Here is a 21,668-nt window from a genome sequence, read left to right as displayed (position 1 = left end):
AGTGTACTTTACTAGTTATATTGTGACATTATTGGGCTTTTCTGCCCATAACAAGTTGTCTCCTTATCTGTACACAGAGCTCCACCAATCCAGTCAAGCCTTGTGCCAGAAATGTCTCTGAATCTCCATGGAAATCAGGGATGCTGAAACCTCCAGGAACTGGAAACCAGAGGTCACTTAATAGACTACGATTGGGCAGAGGACATGGAAAGAATAGAGGTGCGGCGCTGATAAAGATTATGCTGCAATGGCGTTTGAGTGGACATGGATTGAAGTTGAGATGTGCACATTGAGGTATAAGAGAATCTTAGCCCTTTGAGACCTGCAGCTACACTTGATCAAACATGTCATCACAGACCAAGATTTTTAATTTTAACCATGTTGATTTGTTGGGTGATAATGTAGCTGTTGGTCTCAAAGGGCTTGTCCTTGATGACTTCATAAGGCATTACATGATTGCTGTAGACAGTGGTACTTTATGAAATCCTTAAGGACAATGAGTTCCTTTCGGAATCATTTACTCTAGGAGACATGAAATCTGATTTTAATTTTGTGTTTCTTCAATTGTCGGTGTCTATATTTATTAACTTAAAGCAGGAAAAATAATTTGGCTGGTATAAGATGCTTTTGAAAAAGAAATTTCCTGTCCTCGGTGATGGCACCACAAGGAAAATAAAATTCCACAGGAATAGTTTCTGGTTTTAGCTATGTTAAATGTGATTAATGAGCTGTGTATAAATATGCAGAGAGAATAGTTAGAAGCCTCAAGGCTGAGTCTTGGTATTTGAGGTCAACGATAACCAAGGAGCATTGAGGGCAATAGGAGTGCCCCACTTGAGATCAGATAACTCGGCATCAAGTGGGAACTGAGCCTGGGACTTTCTGATCTATGTAAGTTAATGCTACAACAGACAGTACTCCTACTCACTAGCCCGATTTGATTCCACAGTCAATATATAACAGCAACAAACCCCAGAGTCCAACTAAGAACCCAAATTACTTTCATGTGCTAATTATTAGAGGCCTCTGTTTAACATCGGATTCCTTCACGTTTGTAACTAGGGGCTTCATTTTGAATAAGTACAGCATCCCAGGAAATCTGGGAGCAAAACCCCTGTATACATGGTACTAGTGTTCATGAGATCACATTTATCATTGGAAGGAAAGGTAATATGTTGCTGATGCTGCCACTCAAGGTTCAGGCAAAATTCACTTTGTTTGGTCTGGACTAAGTAAATTGGCCCTGATGCAATCTGCTTTCTCAATTACTATCCAGAAACCTCGAAATGGAATTAAGACTCCAGCTTCTTTCAACGTAGAAGCTTTTTTCCCTCATTTCCATGCATTATCAAGCCATCAATTCCAATTAACCCTATTCAGCAACAAAAAAAATCAGAACTCAGCTATGATTCCATCCCATGTCCCAGCCTTATTGTGCCCCACTCCCCAAACTCCCTCCCAGCCTGGATTTTCCACACAGTCAGTGTTTGCCTGTAGCTATATTTATCTGTTCGTTATAAAAAGCTCTTGCAGAAGGAGCACAGAAGGAGGCCATTCAACCCATCGTGCCTGTAGTGGCTCCTTGAAAGAGCTATCCAATTGGACTCATTCCCCTGCTCTTTCCCCATAGCCCTGCAAATGTTTCCTTTCCAGTATATATCCTATCCCATTTTGCAAGTTACTATTGAATCTGCTTCCTCCACCCTTTCAGGCCGCGTATTCCAGATAAGAACTCACTGAATAACAAAATACCTCCTCATCTCACCTCTGGTTCTTATGCCAATTATCTTAAATCATTAATATAATATATGTACCGCCACCTCTTCACTATGGACGCCCAATCTCTCTACACCTCCATCCCCTACCAGGACGGTTTGAGGGCTCTCCACTTCTTCCTTGAACAAAGGCCCAACCGGTCCCCATCCACCACCACCACCCTCCTCCGCCTGGCTGAACTTGTTCTCACATTGAACAACTTCTCCTTCAACTCCACTCACTTCCTTCAAGTAAAAGGTGTTACTATGGGTACCTGCATGGGTCCTAGTTATGCCTGTCTTTTTGTGCGATATGTCGAACATTCCTTGTTCCAGTCCTACTTAGGCCCCCTCCCCCAACTCTTTTTCCGGTACATTGATGACTGTATCGGTGCCATTTCCTGCTCCCACCCCGAACTGGAAAACGTTATCAACTTTGCTTCTAATTTCCACCCTTCTCTCATCTTTACATGGTCCATCTCTGACACTTCCCTTCCCTTCCTCGACTTCTCTGTCTCCATCTCTGGGGATAGGCTGTCTACTAATATCCATTATAAACCCACCAACTCCCACAGCTACCTCGATTACACTTCTTCACACCCTGCTCCCTGTAAGGACTCCATTCCATTCTCCCAGTTTCTCCGTCTCCGAAGCATCTGCTCTGATGATGCTACCTTCCATGACAGCGCTTCTGATATGTCTTCCTTTTTCCTCAACCGAGGATTCCCCCCCACTGTGGTTGACAGGGCCCTCAACCGTGTCCGGCCCATTTCCCGCACCTCTACCCTCACCCCTTCCCCTCCCTCCAAGAACCGTGACAGGGTTCCCCTTGTCCTCACTTTCCACCCCATCAGCCTCCATATCCAAAGGATCATCCTCCGCCATTTCCGCCATCTCCAGGGTGATGCCACTACCAAACGCATCTTCCCCTCCCTCCCCCTGTCAGCATTCCGAAGGGATCGTTCCCCCCGTGACACCCTGGTCCACTCCTCCATTACCCCCACCACCTCGTCCCCGTCCCATGGCACCTTCCCCTGCAATCGCAGGAGGTGTAATACCTGCCTATTTACCTCCTCTCTCCTCACTATTCCAGGTCCCAAACACTCCTTTCAGGTGAAGCAGCGATTTACTTGTACTTCTTTCAATGTAGTATACTGTATTCGCTGCTCACAATGTGGTCTCCTCTGCATTGGGGAGACCAAACTCAGATTGGGTGACCGCTTTGCGGAACACTTCCACTCAGTCCAAAAGCAGGACCCCGAACATCCGGTTGCTTGCCATTTCAACACTCCTCCCTGCTCTCATGATCACATCTCTGTCCTGGGATTACTGCAGTGTTCCAGTAAACATCAATGCAAGCTCGAGGAACAGCATCTCATTTACCGATTAGGTACACTACAGCCTGCTGGACTGAATATGGAGTTCAATAATTTCAGAACATGACGGGCCCCCCATTTTGCTTTTATTTTTAGTTATTTTTTTCTTTTTCCTTTTTTTTTTTCCCTATATATTCTTTTGTGTTTTTTTTAAATTTCATCTTAGTTTTATCAGTTTGCTTACCCACTGTTTTTTTCATGTTTGTACTTGCGGCTGTTCAATTTTCAGTCCATTAACACCCTTTCTGTACTAATGCTTTGTTGTTCAACACACCATTAAGATATCTTTGCTCCATGACCTTCTGGTCAGCTATTCTGTGATCTTGCCCTATCTACATCTTCTCCTTTGTTATCTCTTGCCCCACCCCTACTTTACTTGCTTATAACATTTTACATTTCTAATATTTGCCAGTTCTGAAGAAAGGTCACTGACCTGAAACGTTAACTCTGCTTCTCTCTCCACAGATGCTGCCAGACCTGCTGAGTATTTCCAGCATTTCTTGTTTTTATTTCAGATTTCCAGCATCTGCAGTATTTTGCTTTTAACTTTATCTTAAATCTCTATCCTCCTGCCAGTGGGAACGGTTTCTCCCTTCTTCTCTATCAAAAACCCCTCGTAGTTTTGATCAACTTATTAAATCTCCCCTTAACCTTCTCTTCACTAACAGTACTTTTCTTTACCTAGCTACCTGGATGAACTTGGAAGGCTCTGCTGTGAAAAGCTCCAAGTACTATCACCGTCCTGCTCTCACTGCATCGCCTCTTTCAAAGAGCAAGGTTTGTTCGTTTCCAACCTCGTCGTGTTGATATCAGTCCAGTTTAATTAGCTTCAGGTCAAAGAAAATGAGCTCCTAATGTACTTTACAGAATTACAATTTAATTGTGATTTAATTGAAGAAAATTTGCATATGTATGAAGTCTTAATAGAATATTAATTCAGCAAAGTGTATTTTAATCCCCTTTGTTAAAGGGATGTTATTTTTAAAAGGCCTCTGACAGTCATGTGAATAGCACTGTTCTGTCTGTTCAAAACGTAATTATCCAGACAGCTGCAAACTCCGTGATTGCCCTCATTCGATCCAGCCCCAGATCAGAACCTGTGTTGCATGAATAGTTCATTAGTGAGCACATGACGCAATCGGACAGACTTTTACCAGCTCCCTATATCGTGAGATCCAAACCAAACTCATGGCCCCTTTACAATGCACTGCTATCTCCAACAGCAGCACTGATGTATGGTAATGTCGGCACTGTTATTGATCCCAGAGGAGAACCACCCCAATTGGTGCTCCCTCCAGAGGCAGCAGTACACTGGCAGCAAATGTAAATGAATTTTTAATTGCTAGTTCTCGGAATTGGCCTTTCTAGCCACTCCAGGCGCTGCTTCACAACCCACTGACCACCTCTAGGCACTTACCCATTGTCTCTCGAGACAAGGAGGCCAAAGAAGAAGAAGAAGAAGAAGAAGAAGAAGTAGTTCTCGGAACATGGGCAATACTGGCAAAGCCACATTTAGTGCAATACTGAGAGAGTGCTGCCCTGTCGAAGATGCCCTCTTTTAGATGAGACGTTAAATCAAGGCCCCATTTGCCCTTTCAGATGAACGTAAAAGAACCCATGGCACTATTCAAAGAAGAACAGGGGAATTCTCCCTTGTGTCCTGATCCCTCAAACGGCATCACTAAAACAGATCGTCTGGTCACTATCACATTGCTGGAGCTTGCTCTGCATACATTTGCCGCCACATTTCCTGCATTACAACAGTGACTACACGTCATCAACTGTAAAGCGCTTTGGAGCTTCCTAAAGTCGTGAAAGGTGCTGTATAAATGTAGGTCTTTCAAATATTCCTTTTAGTGCTCTATTCTAATATCGCTGAGAACATGTTGGTGCAATGTGTTCTTGTTTCTTAGCAATTACCACTGAGTGCATGCTGGACCACTTCAAAGAGCACTATGAGCCAACCAGTATAGGAGTAAAGGTTAGGCAGGTCCAGGTAAACATGTCAGGTTCCGTTCTGTAAACAACAGCTTTTGTTGTCATTTTCTTCTGGTGCCAGCCAACAAATTACCAACGTGGCACGGTGGAATTGAACTTAACGATCTCTGGGTTGCAGGTGGCTGTCATTTTCCTAGCTGTGGGCAGGCTGAGCCCTTCCTGCAGAGGCTAGCAGTGCAATTTTCCAATTGCTGTGCCGTACAGGTCTTTCCAGGCAGCAGAAAAAGCGCACAGTTGGAAAACAAATATTGCTTTATTAAACTCAGGCACGTGCACAGTCATTTCTCTCGTCATCACTGTTGTCATGTCCGTTTGGCAGTGTAAATAGTTTTGTAGTTATCTCATGTACGGAGCAGCATAGGGATAGCAATGAATTTAAATTCTGACATTAGCTCTCATAAATCACAAAAAGATACAGGATTTGAACAAAGCATTTAGAATGGGCGGATGAGTAGCAATTCCTGTTTCCTCTCCTCAATAGGATGCTGAATTGGTCAGAGAAATGAAGGGAAAACAGAGGATTGAAGGGAGAATACAGCCACAGGACGAAAACCATACTAGTCTGCATCTCCTGGAGGAACAGCAGCGGCTTGCATTGGTATGACTATTGCTTTCTATCTTAGGTCCTGGGTTTGTTGCCATTAATATTGGTACCATGTGCCAATCCTATGGTGATATGGCAAAATTGGACTGCTGCTGCTCCTCTTGAAACTTGTCACAGTGAGTCTTTCAGACAACTGGTTGCTTTTAATATAATAAAACCAACCTGTACCATTCCTCTTTGCCTATCCCCCCAGCTGGCTTTGAACTAGGTAGCCATTACTAATGGAGCAAAATCAATTGATATTGTACTCAAAGGTGTTGACTAGGTTGGACTGTGGGTCGACAGGAGCTGGTAGTCCTCCAGTAACCCATTCAAGTGTGAGCATAGTGATGTCACTGGAGAATCCCGTTCTTATTTGGTGTGCACACTTTCCAGCAATAGTCAAGAACAGTCTAAGAGCAGTGAGGACAACAGTATTATACAAACAGCTGGTGATGGTCAGCTAACTCAGTGTAAGCTGGGGCCTTTCACTCCGTATGACTCAGCGCCACAATGGGCTATGCATTTATCTGCTAAATCATCAGGGTATTAACAGGGTCTTAGAAAAACTACAGGATGATACATTGAGGGCTGTGGGATTCTCAGCAAGAGCAAACTTACCTTATCGCATCTCTCAGGATCTCCCAAAGCACTTTGCAAACAATAAATTATTTTGATATGCAGTCCCTGCTGCTTTGCAAACAAACATGGCAGTCATTTTGTGTACTGTAAGATCCCACAAACAACAATAAGATGAACGACCAAATTGATTTATTTTTGGTATTATTAGTTGAGGACAAAAATCGTTGGCCAGGACAACAGTGGAACTCCCAGCTCTTCAAATAGCAGCTGGAATCTTTAGCATCCACCTGCAGAGGTAGATGGGACTTTGGTTTAATAATCCATCTATGACAACAGCAGCAATACAGCATTCTCTTAACACTACGCTGAAGGAAAGATGAGATTATGTGCTTAAATGTGGGACTGTGGCTTGAACACACACCTGCTGAATCAAGCAAATATTTATCAATTATGCCAACTAATGTTTCTTTTAAAAGATAGAAGTAGTGCAGATCAAGGCACCAGTTGATCCTGAGGCTCAAATAATGAAGTCCCCTGGAATGGGCTCAAATGACTTGAAAAAAGAAAATTATCTTTGAGCTCTCAAGGTGGACAAGTAACAGGCAGGCTTGAGAAATATTCATGTGTCCACAAGAGTAGCTGGTCATGTACAGACAGTATCTATCGTCTCTGGCTCAGCTACAGAAATAATGAATTTAGTTATTGTACTCTGCTGTGAATCATCTATAGAACGTCAATTGCACAGCACACAGGTCCAAGCACCGTTTACAATTTGCTATAAATATTTGAGAGTGTGGATCTGTTTGGGCTACTGGTTGATCTTTGATGCTGCCAGCCATCCAGTGTGCTCAATGTTCCAATGTATTCCAAATCATGCTTTGTAAATGAAGAAGTTTGAGACCTGTCAGTCCGTTGTCTCCGATTTCTTTAAAAATATAAAAACTTCTGCTAAGGTACCAACAGAATTGGTAGTTATTTGTAGAGATATGCTGGTAAATTGACATAGCTTAAGGCACAGCTCCATGCAGTATGTTAAAATTAAATAAAAGTCACTTGCTATTTAAAGACAAAAGCCTCATTGGTGTAGCTGATATTATTTAACACATTTCTGTGTCGGCTATTTTAACAAAGACATACAATAGTTTAACTCCACTGAATAAAGAACAAAAGAATTGGACATACATGTCAACCATGTCTTTTACTATTGCAAACACTCATTTCCAGGCTAATAAGGATTGCACATTTGAAACCTCCCAGTGTCTGAATTCTTTACAATTAATGAGACTGAGGAGCTTAGACAAAAATAACTTTGGCCTGGAGATTACACCTTAAAGGGAATAATTGATGAAAATATGTATTTCTGCACATATGATTGGGTGTGCAGCTTTGCCTGAAACTGTTCTGGAATATTTGGTGGTACAAATGTAATTTTTAAAAAATCAGCGAGTGACCTTTAAATAACCAATGCAAATTAAAGATCCTTAACTGAGTAAGTACAAGATATTGGATAGCTGGTGCCTAGTTACATACAGGGCAACAAAGAGTTGGTCAAGAGTTGCATACAGGATAATAGCTGTTTGATTCAAGAGCATGAGAGAGCACAGAGGCATGCAAGGAACTAGGGCTATCCCAACATTCAGCATGGTTGAGAAAGCCTTGCATTAATTATGGTGCCTGGAGTTTTAATAAAGGACTTTCACTAGCACTATGGATGCTGCTATGACCTCATCCCCACAGTTACCACAGAAAACCCATGCAAGTCCACAGCAAGATGGGCTATAATAGAGTGAAAGAACTTGTATTTATATAGTGCCTTTCATAACCTCACAGTGTCCAAATGTGTGTCACATAAGGGTGATTACTGTTCAAGTGAAGGGGAAAATGGCAACCAATTGGCACAAAGCAAGGTCACAAAGAACAGCAATGAGATAAATGATCAATTAAACTGTTCATTGTGGAATTGGTTGAGGGATAAGTGGTGGCCAGGACACCAGCAGAACCCCCCCTGCTCTTCTTCGAATAGTGCCATTGGATCTTTTACATTCACCTAAGATGGCAGACAGGTCCTCTGCTTAACAGAGTTCTGATGAAGGGTCACTGACCTGAAACGTTAACTTTGCTTCTCTCTCCACAGATGTTGCCAGACCTGCTGAGTATTTCCAGTATTTCTTGTTTGTGCTTCTGTTTAACATCTCATCCAAATTCCGGGAATCTAGCACTCCCTCAGTACTGCACTGGGGTGTTAGCTGTGATCACATGCTCCAGTCCTAGAACGGGACTTAAATTCACAGTCTTCTGACTCTGGCGAGAGTGCTATCAACTGAGCCAAGGCTGACACCTTAAAAGACAATTTCCTGATTAGAAAGACTCTGAAATACAAATTTAACATGCTGTTATCACATTCCTTTATGTTCACACCCACCTAAAACAGTGGAATGTAGTAGCAGAGTTCTACTGATTGGCCACCATACAACTGGTTACCTAACTGAAAGTGATTTGATTTTCCCCTTAATATGAAACACCTGGGGTCTCTGCTCAATGACTCCACGTGATGTCACAGGCAACATCACAAGTACACCATCTGGGAAAATTCAGGCACAATCCTAAACTCTACCACTGTAAGATTAGCTGTCCCATGGTGTCACCCTCTCTAAAAGTACCCTTTGATTTGGGTGTGAGGATAGAAATCAGATTTGACAGCTGTACAAGTTGAGAATGGTGGCAGCGTCAGATTATATTGCCTAACTCACGCTGCGCTCAAATTAGGAACATGCGGTGAGTTTAGTGCAGTGTGTCCCTAAATGCTGACTGTCCTATCAGCTCTTTACTGGCACTTGGGGGAGATTCCTTCCGTGAGCTGTGTGTGATGAAATCGTAAACCCATTGTTTATAGACACACAAGAAATCTTCACACACCCCCACAAACCCCTCCAACACCACCCTACACACTCCCCCCCTCCCCCCCACTCCCACATGGCATTAAGAGCAATCCAGCAGAAATGAAAGTTTAAAGAGATGGATTTGTGCTGGTTGCAATTATACTGAGATATGCCTCCCAGATATGCTTTCACTCACTAAATCAGAACATCACAGCAGTCCGTCTGCAGTTACACTACACGTTTTACAGTGCAGTGAAGCTGAAATCATATAACTGTGCCATGAGGCTCCAGCTGCTGGCTAATGAGATCTTAACAGGCACCAAGAAACCTGGAAGCAAATTGGAGATTAAAATTTTCTCACCAAATTAACATCACATAAATATTTACGGCCAGATCTAAGTGTGTATTAATAATTAGTGAAAACATTTCAAATTAATGATAGCAAGCAGTGTAGAGTTTAAAATAAATGCTTTTAGGAATGGAAAACAAAACCTTTTGCACAAATGAGATCATTAGTGAGGGGAGATGTAGGATTCACAGGGGGCTGCAGCATGCTTTGATTCAGAGCTGATGTGAGGGTCACTGAGCTCTGGCTAAGGGTCAATGAACACAGCTATCATTACTGATTGGCTGTATTCTGATGACACTCTTGAGCACTGCTGAAGAAAGACCAAAAGGAGTTAAAATGATCCAGAGAAACGGAGAGAACAATTCCAACGACAGCTCCCATTTACAGCTGCCTGGTATTCTATTACAGAAAGGAGCAGAAGGAAAAAGAAAAGGAGACAGGAGTTAAGAAAAGAAGCTCCAAACAAAGACTTGAATAATATGGCAACAATGAAAGGGACTCTTTCAATCTCCTGCTTTTATTCTGCTGCAGAGAATGCAGCAACACAAAGCAACCAATCTGAACCGTTACTTTTGGAGCATGAAAGAGCCTTTGCCTATTGACATTCTCTCATCAACATTTTCTTAGATCCTAATCTAGACGGTGTCCAGTTAACCCTCTTTGGCATGCTGTGTGTGATGGGTTCAACTCACTCTTGGTTTTGAAAAGAATAAGGTGTGTTGAGTTTGCATCAAATAGCAATGCGCAACTTATTGTCAACATTGTAGTGTGCCCAGTTCACTGCAAATGTCACACTGCATGCCTCTCATTCCACAGTTGGCATTCCTGTAGTACCAGCTAGATGGAAGAGATGATCTTCTGTAGCATATTTAATTATTTCTGTACTTAGCCATATCAGTATCAATCTGTCCATTCAGCTTATTTTTAAGGTGGTAATTAACAGAGCTGCCTAATTGCTCCGTGCACAAGGAGCTATACGCCAGGAAGTTCCCAGATTCAATCCTTGGTGAAAACTGAATTAGCTGTTCCAAGTACTTTTTTTCGGAAGATGGGGCAGAAGGTTGGGCCACAACACTAGGCCTCGCTGTGCCTGGATTACACATGGCCAGTAACCATGCACCAGGACTGGTAGTTGCTCATGTACAACTATCTCCACAGCTGGAATAGCTAGTTGACTACCTGGGCATGAAGCATGATTGATTGAAAGGGATACCAGAAAACTGCTGGCACCCATGAAAATGTACCCCAACATGAATCGACACCTTCAGGCCAGGAGGGAGAAAATGGGGATAAAACTGGAAGGAAGAAAAATATATTAACCTAGTACCTTTGTTCGGAGACTATTTTACTAGACTAGCATTGTAATCAATTCTAATTACATACCAGCTATCATATATACTTAAATAAAAGCAAAATAGTTGTTGCTAGTACAGAACTTGAGAACTGCTGAAAATAGAGACATGTTACTGGAGTTTTTCGTCTTGCACTCATCAGGACAATATGCAAGAATAACCAATGTAAGGGAAAAAAACAACTTATACTGCATGAGAAGAGAGTGCTGATTGGTTGGCAAGTGAACTCTGATTGGTAGAGACATTGCCATGGAGAATACACCAGTTTACAGTGACTGACAGTTAACTGCCAAGCTTTGTTTGAAATTTAAACCAGGTCAAAAGCAAAATACTGTGGATGCTGGAAGTCTGAAATAAAAACAGAAAATGCTGGAAATACTCAGCAGGTCTGGCAGCATCTGCAGAGAGAGAAACAGAGTTAACGTTCTGATGAAGGGTCACTGACCTGAAACGTTAACTCTGCTTCTCTCTCCACAGATGCTGCCAGACCTGCTGAGTATTTCCAGCATTTTCTATTTTTATATCATATATACTTCTTGGCCCCAGGAAATGGTCTGGATCTACAGGGTTTCTTTTTGTGGGATTGGATTCCTGAGTCAGCAATACATTGCACAGTTAGAGTTTGCTCTTCATTAACATTTGTTCTTTTCCATAGGAGCGAGAAGCCAGACTTCAGACAGAGATAGACAAGCTGTACAAGGAGCTGAAAGAGCAGAAACAGCTCCTGAAACAGAACTCGGATGTAATGCAGCAGCTGCAGGAGCAGTTGCTGAAGGTGAGACCTGGGTGGCGTAATTGCCACAATTGATCATCTTCAGGTTAGGCTATGTGGGCAGCTGCACCATATCTCCCCGGCCTCAGAGTCAAGTGTAAATTCTTCTCTCTTTAGTTGCAAAATCACTAATAACAAATAGATGGGGACAAGCAGTATGAACTATTAAGGATCTTGAGAGATGAATAGTTATAAGGATACCATGTAGAATTAAAAGCAAAATACTGCAGATGCTGGAAATCTGAAATAAAAACAAGAAATGTTGGAAATACTCAGCAGGTCTGGCAGCATCTGTGGAGAGAGAAGCAGAGTTAACGTTTCAGGTCAGTGACCCTTCATCAGAATGTTAACTCTGTTTCTCTCTCCGCAGATGCTGCCATACCTGCTGAGTATTTCCAGCTTTTCTTGTTTTTATACTATTTATTTAGAGATACAGCACTGAAACAGGCCCTTCGGCCCACCGAGTCTGTGCCGACCAACAACCACCCATTTATACTAATCCTACATTAATCCTATATTCCCTACCACATCCCCACCATTCTCCTACCACCTACCTACACTAGGGGCAATTTACAATGGCCAATTTACCTATCAACCTGCAAGTCTTTGGCTGTGGGAGGAAACCGGAGCACCCGGCGGAAACCCACGCAGACACAGGGAGAACTTGCAAACTCTGCACAGGCAGTACCCAGAACTGAACCCAGGTCACTGGAGCTGTGAAGCTGTGGTGCTAACCACTGCGCCACTGTTTCACAGACCTATTCTTAGGAGGCACTACTCCTCAAAATAATCCATATAGAAACTCAGGCACTGGTTTGCAATTGTATGTTGCTAACTTAATGATAGCTTCTTCTTCTGCATCCCCTGTAAAGGTGCAAGGATCAGTAGTTAACCCTCCCAACTGGACGAACAAACAATAGAAATTCAGAGAGTTATTCTGTTTCATTTGCTTAGATCAATGGTCCGAAGAAGTCTCAATGTTCTGAACTTTTGTCACCTGCACCCTTCAAAAAGCATTGTGATTCGGCTGTAGTAAGCCCAATAGTCAACTTTTCCAGGATGTGTCCACCTACAGGAACCAATAATATGGTCCTGATGTAGCATCACTGACTGAGACCGCTGCTCCTGAGGCACCGACTGCATATACACCTGCATGAGGTCACGTCGCCCATAATGGAGGGTCAGATTATTTGCATTATTTGACAGCACTCTCAGTGCACGGCGCAGGACATGCCACATCCATCAGCGGCCAGCAGCCAGTCAAAGACTAACAACTGTTGGACATCCCCAATTTTTGGCTAGTGTAACTGGTTCGGGAAACAACAAGCTCATTTGTTCGGCCATTGGAGGCCATGGGAACAGCAAGAAGGAAAAGGCAAGAAGGAAAATTGTAAGCAAAGAGCCACTCTGGAGCCAGTTTCCTTTTCTGCTAGCTTTCCTTTCAGTGCTCCTTCCATACAGACACTGAACATCTGGAACACTGCTCAAGTGCTCCAGTAACATAGGGAGACCTCCTAATTATGAAGTGTTTCAATGATCCTTTGTGAACAGCCTCACTCTGTGCTATGGGCACTGGCTGGCCATATTGGTGTGCAATAGGCACACTGGGCATGGGGTAGTCTTCAGACCTCCTTACCCAATATTATCAGCATCTGATGCAAGATGCTCTATCTGCTCTATCTGCTCTGTCTGCTGCAGTGTGAACGCATGCAAGATAGATTCTGGCTTAATTTTTTTTTGGTTTCTGTTTTTTTTAAAGCAGCATCCAATCAATATGTAATGGCATCACAGTTTCAATGATTATGCTATCGGACTTGATGTTTAATTGTAAGGCAGCTTACCAGATTGGATCGTCCTTTACAGTTTGAGAGAAGTTTATATCAGCATTTGATGTCATTTAATGGCATGTCTTCTAACTAAATGCTGTAGTCAATCTATCCTTTGATTTTCACATCTCAGAATGGGACAAAAGCAGAAAAGTCCAACATCATGTAACAAAAAAGGTTTTCTTTCATGATCCGTTTGTTATTGTTCTCAGTCCACAGCAGGTTGTACAGGGACAGCAGGCTTTGAAATGGCATTGATTAGAGATGAAGGGCTTAGTACTGACTGAGATTGGAGCACATCTGCTAACTGCCAGTGACATCATCCTTCAGAGCTTACCCCCTCAATCAATGACCCGAAAGCCTATTTTTTTGTGAACGCATAAATAATCTCCTGCATAACACATCTGCAAGTGGTTTGAATGAAATGTTTTCAGGAGCAAAGTTTTGGGCAAAAGACCCTGAATTGTTGAACAAATGTTGTTTAATCAGGTGGAATCCTCTACCCATTTTACATTTTTCAGCCTTTAAGTATCTTTAAATGGCATTGCTTTATGGACTCTTTGTGTGCCAATGTGTGGTATAACTACATGGAGCTGTGTGTGTGTAATATGATTGTATAATTCAAATATGTTACATTTATATGGGAAGGTGAGCTTATAATACAACAGTGTGTTTGATATAATCAGATAATGATATAACATGTGTGTTTGATATAATCAGATAATGATATAACAACAACAATGATAATAACAGGCTGGGGCTCTTTTCTCTTAAAAAAGAGAAGGCTGAGAGGTAACCTGATTGAGGTCTTTAAAATTATGAAGGGGTTTGCTAAGGTAAAACTAGACAAAATGTTTCCTAATGTCAGGGAGTACCGAACTAGGGACCATAAATATAAATATAAGGTAATCACCAATAAATCCAATAAGGATTTCATTCTTCTTTACTCAGAGTGGTGAGAATATGGAACCCACTATCACTTGAAGTAGTCAAGGCAAATAGCATAGATGCAGTTAAGAGGAAGATAGATAAGTGGAGGAGGGAGAAAAGAATAGGATATGTTGGTGGGCTGAGATGAAGTAGTGGGAGGAGGCTCATGTGGAGTATAAACACTGGCATAGACCTGTTGCTCTGAATGGCCTGTTTTGTAAATTCTATGTAATTGCAGCAGCAACAGCATGCATTTACATAGCACCTTTAACATAGCCAAATGTCCCAGGGCCTTTTACAAGAGTGTTATCAATCAAAATCTGACATCGAGTCATAGAAGAAGATTTCAGGACAAATGATCAAAAACTTAATCAAAGAGGTCAGTTTTATGGAGATCTTAAAGGAGGAGAGAGGTGGAGAGGTTTCGAGCGGGAATTCCAGAGAATTGCCAGAGGAGCGATTAAAATTGGGGTTTGTGCAAAAGGCCAGAATTGGAGGAGCACAGAGATCTCAAAGGGCTGTGGGGGCTGGTGGAGATTACGGAGATAGGGAGGGGGCGAGGCCATGGAGGGATTTGAAAACAAAGATGAGAATTTTAAAATTGAGGCGTTGACCATCTGGAAGACAATGTAGTTCACCGAGCACAGAAGTGTTGGGTGAACGGGTTAATGACTATCTGGAGTTATGTCTGTAATAGAAAGTCTCACAGTTGGGAAAGATGATGGCCACAAAATTCTTCCAGGTTAAGCCAATTATTACAATAGTGGAGTGGGAGCCACTGTAAGAAAATAGCAGGTCAGTGGTGTGCCTCCCCCCTTAGCCTAAGTGGCAAAGTGTGGAAATACACAATGCCCAAATGCACCTGAACCTCTCTTTACTTCCCTTGGAAATGGGGGGTTCTGAGAACAGGGAATGAAAGTGGGCCACTGCTATACATAGAAACATAGAAAATAGGAGCAGGAGTAGACCATTTGGCCCTTCGAGCCTGCTCCGCCATTCATTATGATCATGGCTGATCATCCAACTCAGTAACCTGTTCCTGCTTTCGCCCCATGCCCTTTGATCCCTTTAGACCCAAGAGCTATATCTAACTCCTTTTTGAAAACATTCAATGTTTTGGCCTCAACTGCTTTCTGTGGTAGCGAATTCCACAGTTCTCACCACTCTCTGGGTGAAGTAATTTCTCCTCATCTCAGTCCTGAAAGGTTTACCCCGTATCCTTAGACTATGACCCCTGGTTCTGGACTCCCCCACCATCGGGAACATCCTTCCTGCATCTGCCCTGTCAAGTCCTGTTAGAATTTAATAGGTTTCTATGAGATCCCCTCTCACTCTTCTGAACTCCAGCGAATATAATCCTAACCGACTCAATCTCTTCTCATACGTCAATCCTGCCATCCCAGGAATCAGTCTGGTAAACCTTCGCTGCACTCCTTCTATAGCAAGAACATCCTTCCTCAGATAAGTAGACCAAAACTGCACACAATATTCCAATATAAAAGGGGCCTGGGGTATAAAGGCCACCAAAAAAAAAAAAATGGAGGTTAGATACAGAGTAAAGCTCCCTCTACACTGTCCTCATCAAACACTCCCAGGACAGGTACAGCACGGGGCGATATACAAAGTAAAGCTCCCTCTACACAAACAAAAAAGACATCCCTGCTTCTGTACTCGACTCCTCTCACTATGAAGGCCAACATACCATTTGCCTTTTTTACCGCCTGTTGCACCTGCATGCTTACCTTCAGTGACTGGTGTACAAGAACACCCAGGTCTCGCTGCATATTCCCCTCTCTCAGTTTATAGCCATTCAGATAATAATCTACCTTCCTGTTTTTGCTTCCAAAGTGGATTTCTTTTGGGCCTCCTTATCTCGAGAGACAATGGATACGCGCCTGGAGGTGGTCAGTGGTTTGTGAAGCAGCGCCTGGAGTGGCTATAAAGGCCAATTTTAGAGTGACAGGCTCTTCCACAGGTGCTGCAGAGAAATTTGTTTGTCAGGGCTGTTGCACAGTTGGCTCTCCCCTTGCGCCTCTGTCTTTTTTCCTGCCAACTACTAAGGCTCTTCGACTCGCCACATTTTAGCCCCGTCTTTATGGCTGCCCGCCAGCTCTGGCGAACGCTGGCATCTGACTCCCACGACTTGTGATCAATGTCACAGGATTTCATGTCGCGTTTGCAGACGTCTTTATAGCGGAGACATGGACGGCCGGTGGGTCTGATACCAGTGGCGAGCTCACTGTACAATGTGTCTTTGGGGATCCTGCCATCTTCCATGCGGCTCACATGGCCAAGCCATCTCAAGCGCCGCTGACTCAGTAGTGTGTATAAGCTGGGGATGTTGGCCGCTTCAAGGACTTCTGTGTTGGAGATACGGTCCTGCCACCTGATGCCAAGTATTCTCCGGAGGCAGCGAAGATGGAATGAATTGAGACGTCGCTTTTGGCTGACATACGTTGTCCAGGCCTCGCTGCCATAGAGCAAGGTACTGAGGACACAGGCCTGATACACTCGGACTTTTGTGTTCCGTGTCAGTGCGCCATTTTCCCACACTCTCTTGGCCAGTCTGGACATAGCAGTGGAAGCCTTTCCCATGCGCTTGTTGATTTCTGCATCTAGAGACAGGTTACTGGTGATAGTTGAGCCTAGGTAGGTGAACTCTTGAACCACTTCCAGAGCGTGGTCGCCAATATTGATGGATGGAGCATTTCTGACGTCCTGCCCCATGATGTTTGTTTTCTTGAGGCTGATGGTTAGGCCAAATTCATTGCAGGCAGCCGCAAACCTGTCGATGAGACTCTGCAGGCACTCTTCAGTGTGAGATGTTAAAGCAGCATCATCAGCAAAGAGGAGTTCCCTGATGAGGACTTTCTGTACTTTGGACTTCGCTCTTAGATGGGCAAGGTTGAACAACCTGCCCCCTGATCTTGTGTGGAGGAAAATTCCTTCTTCAGAGGACTTGAACGCATGTGAAAGCAGCAGGGAGAAGAAAATCCCAAAAAGTGTGGGTGCGAGAACACAGCCTCACATTTATCCACATTATACTACAAGGTCCTCAGTACCTTGCTCTATGGCAGCGAGGCCTGGACAACGTATGTCAGCCAAGAGCGACGTCTCAATTCATTCCATCTTCGCTGCCTCCGGAGAATACTTGGCATCAGGTGGCAGGACCGTATCTCCAACACAGAAGTCCTCGAGGCGGCCAACATCCCCAGCTTATACACACTACTGAGTCAGCGGCGCTTGAGATGGCTTGGCCATGTGAGCCGCATGGAAGATGGCAGGATCCCCAAAGACACATTGTACAGCGCACTCGCCACTGGTATCAGACCCACCGGCCGTCCATGTCTCCGCTTTAAAGACGTCTGCAAACGCGACATGAAGTCCTGTGACATTGATCACAAGTCGTGGGAGTCAGTTGCCAGCGATCGCCAGAACTGGCAGGAGCCATAAAGGCGGGGCTAAAGTGTGGCGTGTCTGAGAGACTTAGCAGTTGGCAGGAAAAAAGACAAAAGCGCAAGGGGAGAGCAAACTGTGTAACAGCCCCAACAAACAAATTTTTCTGCAGCACCTGTGGAAGAGCCTGTCACTCTAGAATTGGCCTTTATAGCCACTCCAGGCGCTGCTCCACACACCACTGACCATCTCCATGCGCTTATCCATTGTCTCTCGGGACAAGGAGGCCAAAGATACTACATCTGCCATGCATTAGCCCACTCACTCAACTTGTCCAAATCACCCTGAAGCCTCTCTGCATCCTCCTCATAACTCACCCTCCCACCCAGTTTAGTGTCATCTGCAAATTTGGAGATATTACATTTGGTTCCCTCATCTAAATCATTAATGTATATTGTGAATAGCTGGGGTCCTAGCACCGATCCCTGCGGTACCCCATTAGTCACTGCCTGCCTTCGGAAAAAGACCCATTTATCCCTACTCTTTGTTTCCTGTCCGCCAACCAATTTTCTATCCATCGCAATACACTACCCCCAATCCCATGTGCTTTAATTTTACATGCTAATCTCTTATGTGGGACTTTGTCGAAAGCCTTCTGAAAGTCCAAATAAACCACATCCATTGGCTCCCCCTCATCAACTCTACTAGTTACATCCTCGAAGAATTCTAGTAGATTTGTCAAGCATGATTTCCCTTTTGTAAATCCATGCTGACTCTGCCCGATTCTACCACTGTTCTCGAAGTGCTCTGCTATAAAATCTTTGATAATGGACTCTAGAATTTTCCCCACTACCGACATCAGGCTGACTGGTCTATAATTCCCTGCTTTCTCTCTACCTCCCTTTTTAAATAGTGGGGTTACATTAACTACCCTCCAATCTGTAGGAACTGTTCCAGAGTCCATAGAATCTTGGAAGATGACCACCAATGCATCCACTATTTCTAGGGCCACTTCCCTAAGTACTCTGGGATGCATACCATCAGGTCCAGGGATTTGATCGGCCTTCAAACGTTATAGAGTCCAAAAACAGCAGCCAGAGAGCTTCTAGTCTTACAGATCCTCCTTCCTGGTCCTGAGGAAATAAAAAGTTTATCTGTCTGGTGGTGGAGGATTATTGGCAGCCGCCTCCTCCCTCCACCCAGAATACTTACCAATACTTGATTTCTATCTCCTGCCATGATTTGATCCATCTCAACATGCTGCCACCAATAATCTGCCTGTTAATTTTCTCAAACAGTTTTCCATGAGACACTTTAACGAAAGCTTTGCTAAAACTACATCTATACTGTTGCTCCTATTTACACCCTCAACTACTTCATAGGAACAGGAGGAGGTCATTTAGCCCCTCGAGCCTATTCTGCCATCCAATGAGATCATGGCTGATCTGTGACCTAACTCCATATCAAAAAAATTTGACGTGACTTCCTTGTGGTAAACCCATGTAAACTCTTGCCAATTAACTTACAGGCCCTTTTGAAAAGCTATCATGAATTCTGCTTCAATCCCTCATTCTGATATGGCATTCTATGTCCTAACAACCTTCTGGGTAAAAATATTCTCACCTAAGTTTATGCCTTGTAATTATCAACTCACCAACCAGCGGAATTAGTTTCTGCAATTTACTTTATTAAAACCTCTTAGAATTTCTACTGTAATATTCTGGTAACTACTGACTTAGTGCAGAATATATATATTATATAAATATAATATGAGTCTGAGGGTGAAAGTAACAGGAGTTTATTTCCGCAAGTTTTGCATCTAAGGGTTCCACTACATCTCTTCCATGAGTTTCTGTACAGATTACATCACTTCCTGTGATGATGCTCACTATCTATTTACATATTCTGCCCAGTAACAACCCGATATTACATTTTACTACATCAACCACTTCTGTAAGCTCTTCCTTTAACCTTCTTTATTCTAATAGGAAGGTTTCTCCAGTCTGTCTTCGTAATTAATGTCTCTTAGCCCTGGCATCATCTTAGTGAGTCTCTTTCATATTGGCTCAATGGTCTTGATATCCTTCTTAAAGTAAGACACCCAAAAGTAGACAAAATATTTCAATTGTGACCGAACCAATTTGGCAGACACAACTTTCTCTTTACAAATCCATGTTGCCTGTCCTTATTTAATCCATGTCTTTCTCGATAAGTACTAATTTTACTTCATATTATGGCCCCCAGAAGCTTACCACGACTGAGGTTAGGTTTTATTTTCATTAATTCACAGGATGTGGGCACCACTGGCCAGGTCAGCATTTGTTGCCTGTCCCCAATTGCCCTTGACAACTGAGTGGCTTGCTAGGCCATTTCAGAGGGCAGTTAAGAGTCCATCACATTGCTGTGGGACTGGAGTCACATGCAGGCCAGACCAGGTAAAAATGGCAGATTTCCTTCCCTAAAGGACATTAGTGAACCAGATGAGTTTTTACGACTAGCTTTCAATCCCAGATTTTTAAAAATTAGTTAATTGAATTTAAATTCCACCAGCTGCCGTGGTGGGATCTGACTGTATGGGTGTGTTTATCAGACACTAGCAGCCTGCAACAGGAAAATGAGTGCTGTGCAGAGATTTGTACCCAAATAATCTATATCTGAGATGTTTTTTTCTGATGTTGCTGTTGGTAATGCCACTGCTCTGTTGCATATTACATTCAAGGCTGCATGACCTGTTGTGGCCCTTGCACTCCACCCCACCAACAGCATTCAATCATTCAGCATTCTGAAACGCTGGATCCTGCAGTATTTGTGTTGTGCACTCACAGACCTCCTGTCCTCTCTCTCTCTCCCAAAGGTGCAGTCCCAGCAGTTCTGGAGTAGTGCCCAGGCAGACCAAGAGCAAGCGAACAAATCCACTACAAAACCAGAAAGTAAAATATGCATTGTAATGTAAAGAAGATTTTTAAACAAGAAATTTATTACAATAAAGTCGTGTTCGCCTGGCTTTTTAATCAAACAGGACTAACATTGTAGCATCACTTTACTGCGCACTGAAGATTCCGACATGCAACAGTATGGCTCTGAGTTGTGTGACATGTGTTCGGCTAGGATCTGAAGCACAAAACTTCTGACCTCATTGCCATGGTAATTCTGCTTTGAGGGCCCCTACGCAAATGGATAAGATGAAAAGGACCTATTTGACTTTTAGCCCCATTCTCTTTTCCACCCTCCCCCCCACTAAGTTTCTTTGAAGTGCCCATGAAGCCCACCCTGGAGAGTCAGGAGGCAGCTGCCTATCTTTTGGGACATTCCCTGTGTTAAAGCACCTGAACCAACTCAGTCAAGGGTTAAAGTTCAAAGGAAACTCAAGTAGGTTTAGGTTAAAATGCTGTGAGGTATTCAGGGAAGGTCTGTGATTTCCTGATTTGGGTCGTTGCTCCACCCATCTCTGATACTTGAGACTTACTGAAAGAATAATGTTACTTGGGTTCAGGAGGGTACTTTCTAATGCCATAACATGGCTAATATATTGAATGGGATGAAACCTTCCTCACTTAGCTCCACACACTATGCTTGTTTAATACAATTACCATTGGTTTTGATATTACTCTAAATAGCATATCTGAGCACGATTCGACAATGCAGGACTGCTTTACCTGGATTGAAATACACAAATTGATCAAGTTTAATGCAAGAGTCACCAAAAAATGCTAACATAGGGCATGGGAGCCAGGCCCCAGAAACTTTATAATAGACTATCTAATAATAGTGTGCTGTAACCGACAGAGACAGATAATTATGGGATGTATGTGTGTGTTGTAACTGACCGAGACTAATAACTCTGGGCTGTATATAATAGTGTGCTATAACT

The 21,668-nt window shown here is 43.2% G+C and overlaps 1 protein-coding gene across 8 annotated transcripts in view; it reads left to right on the top strand.

The window, feature by feature from the left end:
• LOC137352501 (serine/threonine-protein kinase Nek8-like) overlaps positions 1-20,795 on the top strand; it is a 92,317-nt gene extending 71,522 nt beyond the window's left edge. For 7 of the 8 annotated variants that reach the window (XM_068018046.1, XM_068018043.1, XM_068018039.1 and 4 more), the window contains 5 exons: positions 78-219; positions 3,816-3,907; positions 5,610-5,726; positions 11,529-11,648; positions 20,652-20,795. In XM_068018046.1, the coding sequence (XP_067874147.1) occupies positions 78-219; positions 3,816-3,907; positions 5,610-5,726; positions 11,529-11,648; positions 20,652-20,750 (570 nt within the window). In that variant the 3' untranslated portion in view covers positions 20,751-20,795. The remainder of the gene's footprint in view (positions 1-77; positions 220-3,815; positions 3,908-5,609; positions 5,727-11,528; positions 11,649-20,651) is intronic. The other variant, XM_068018041.1, reaches the window with a different exon arrangement.
• Positions 20,796-21,668: the final 873 nt, after the last annotated feature.

This window comes from Heterodontus francisci, chromosome 38, assembly GCF_036365525.1.
Source record: "Heterodontus francisci isolate sHetFra1 chromosome 38, sHetFra1.hap1, whole genome shotgun sequence".
Classification (NCBI taxonomy): Eukaryota; Metazoa; Chordata; class Chondrichthyes; order Heterodontiformes; family Heterodontidae; genus Heterodontus; species Heterodontus francisci.
Note: the sequence above shows the minus strand (reverse complement) of the source record. Positions and strands in the feature narration are given on the sequence as shown.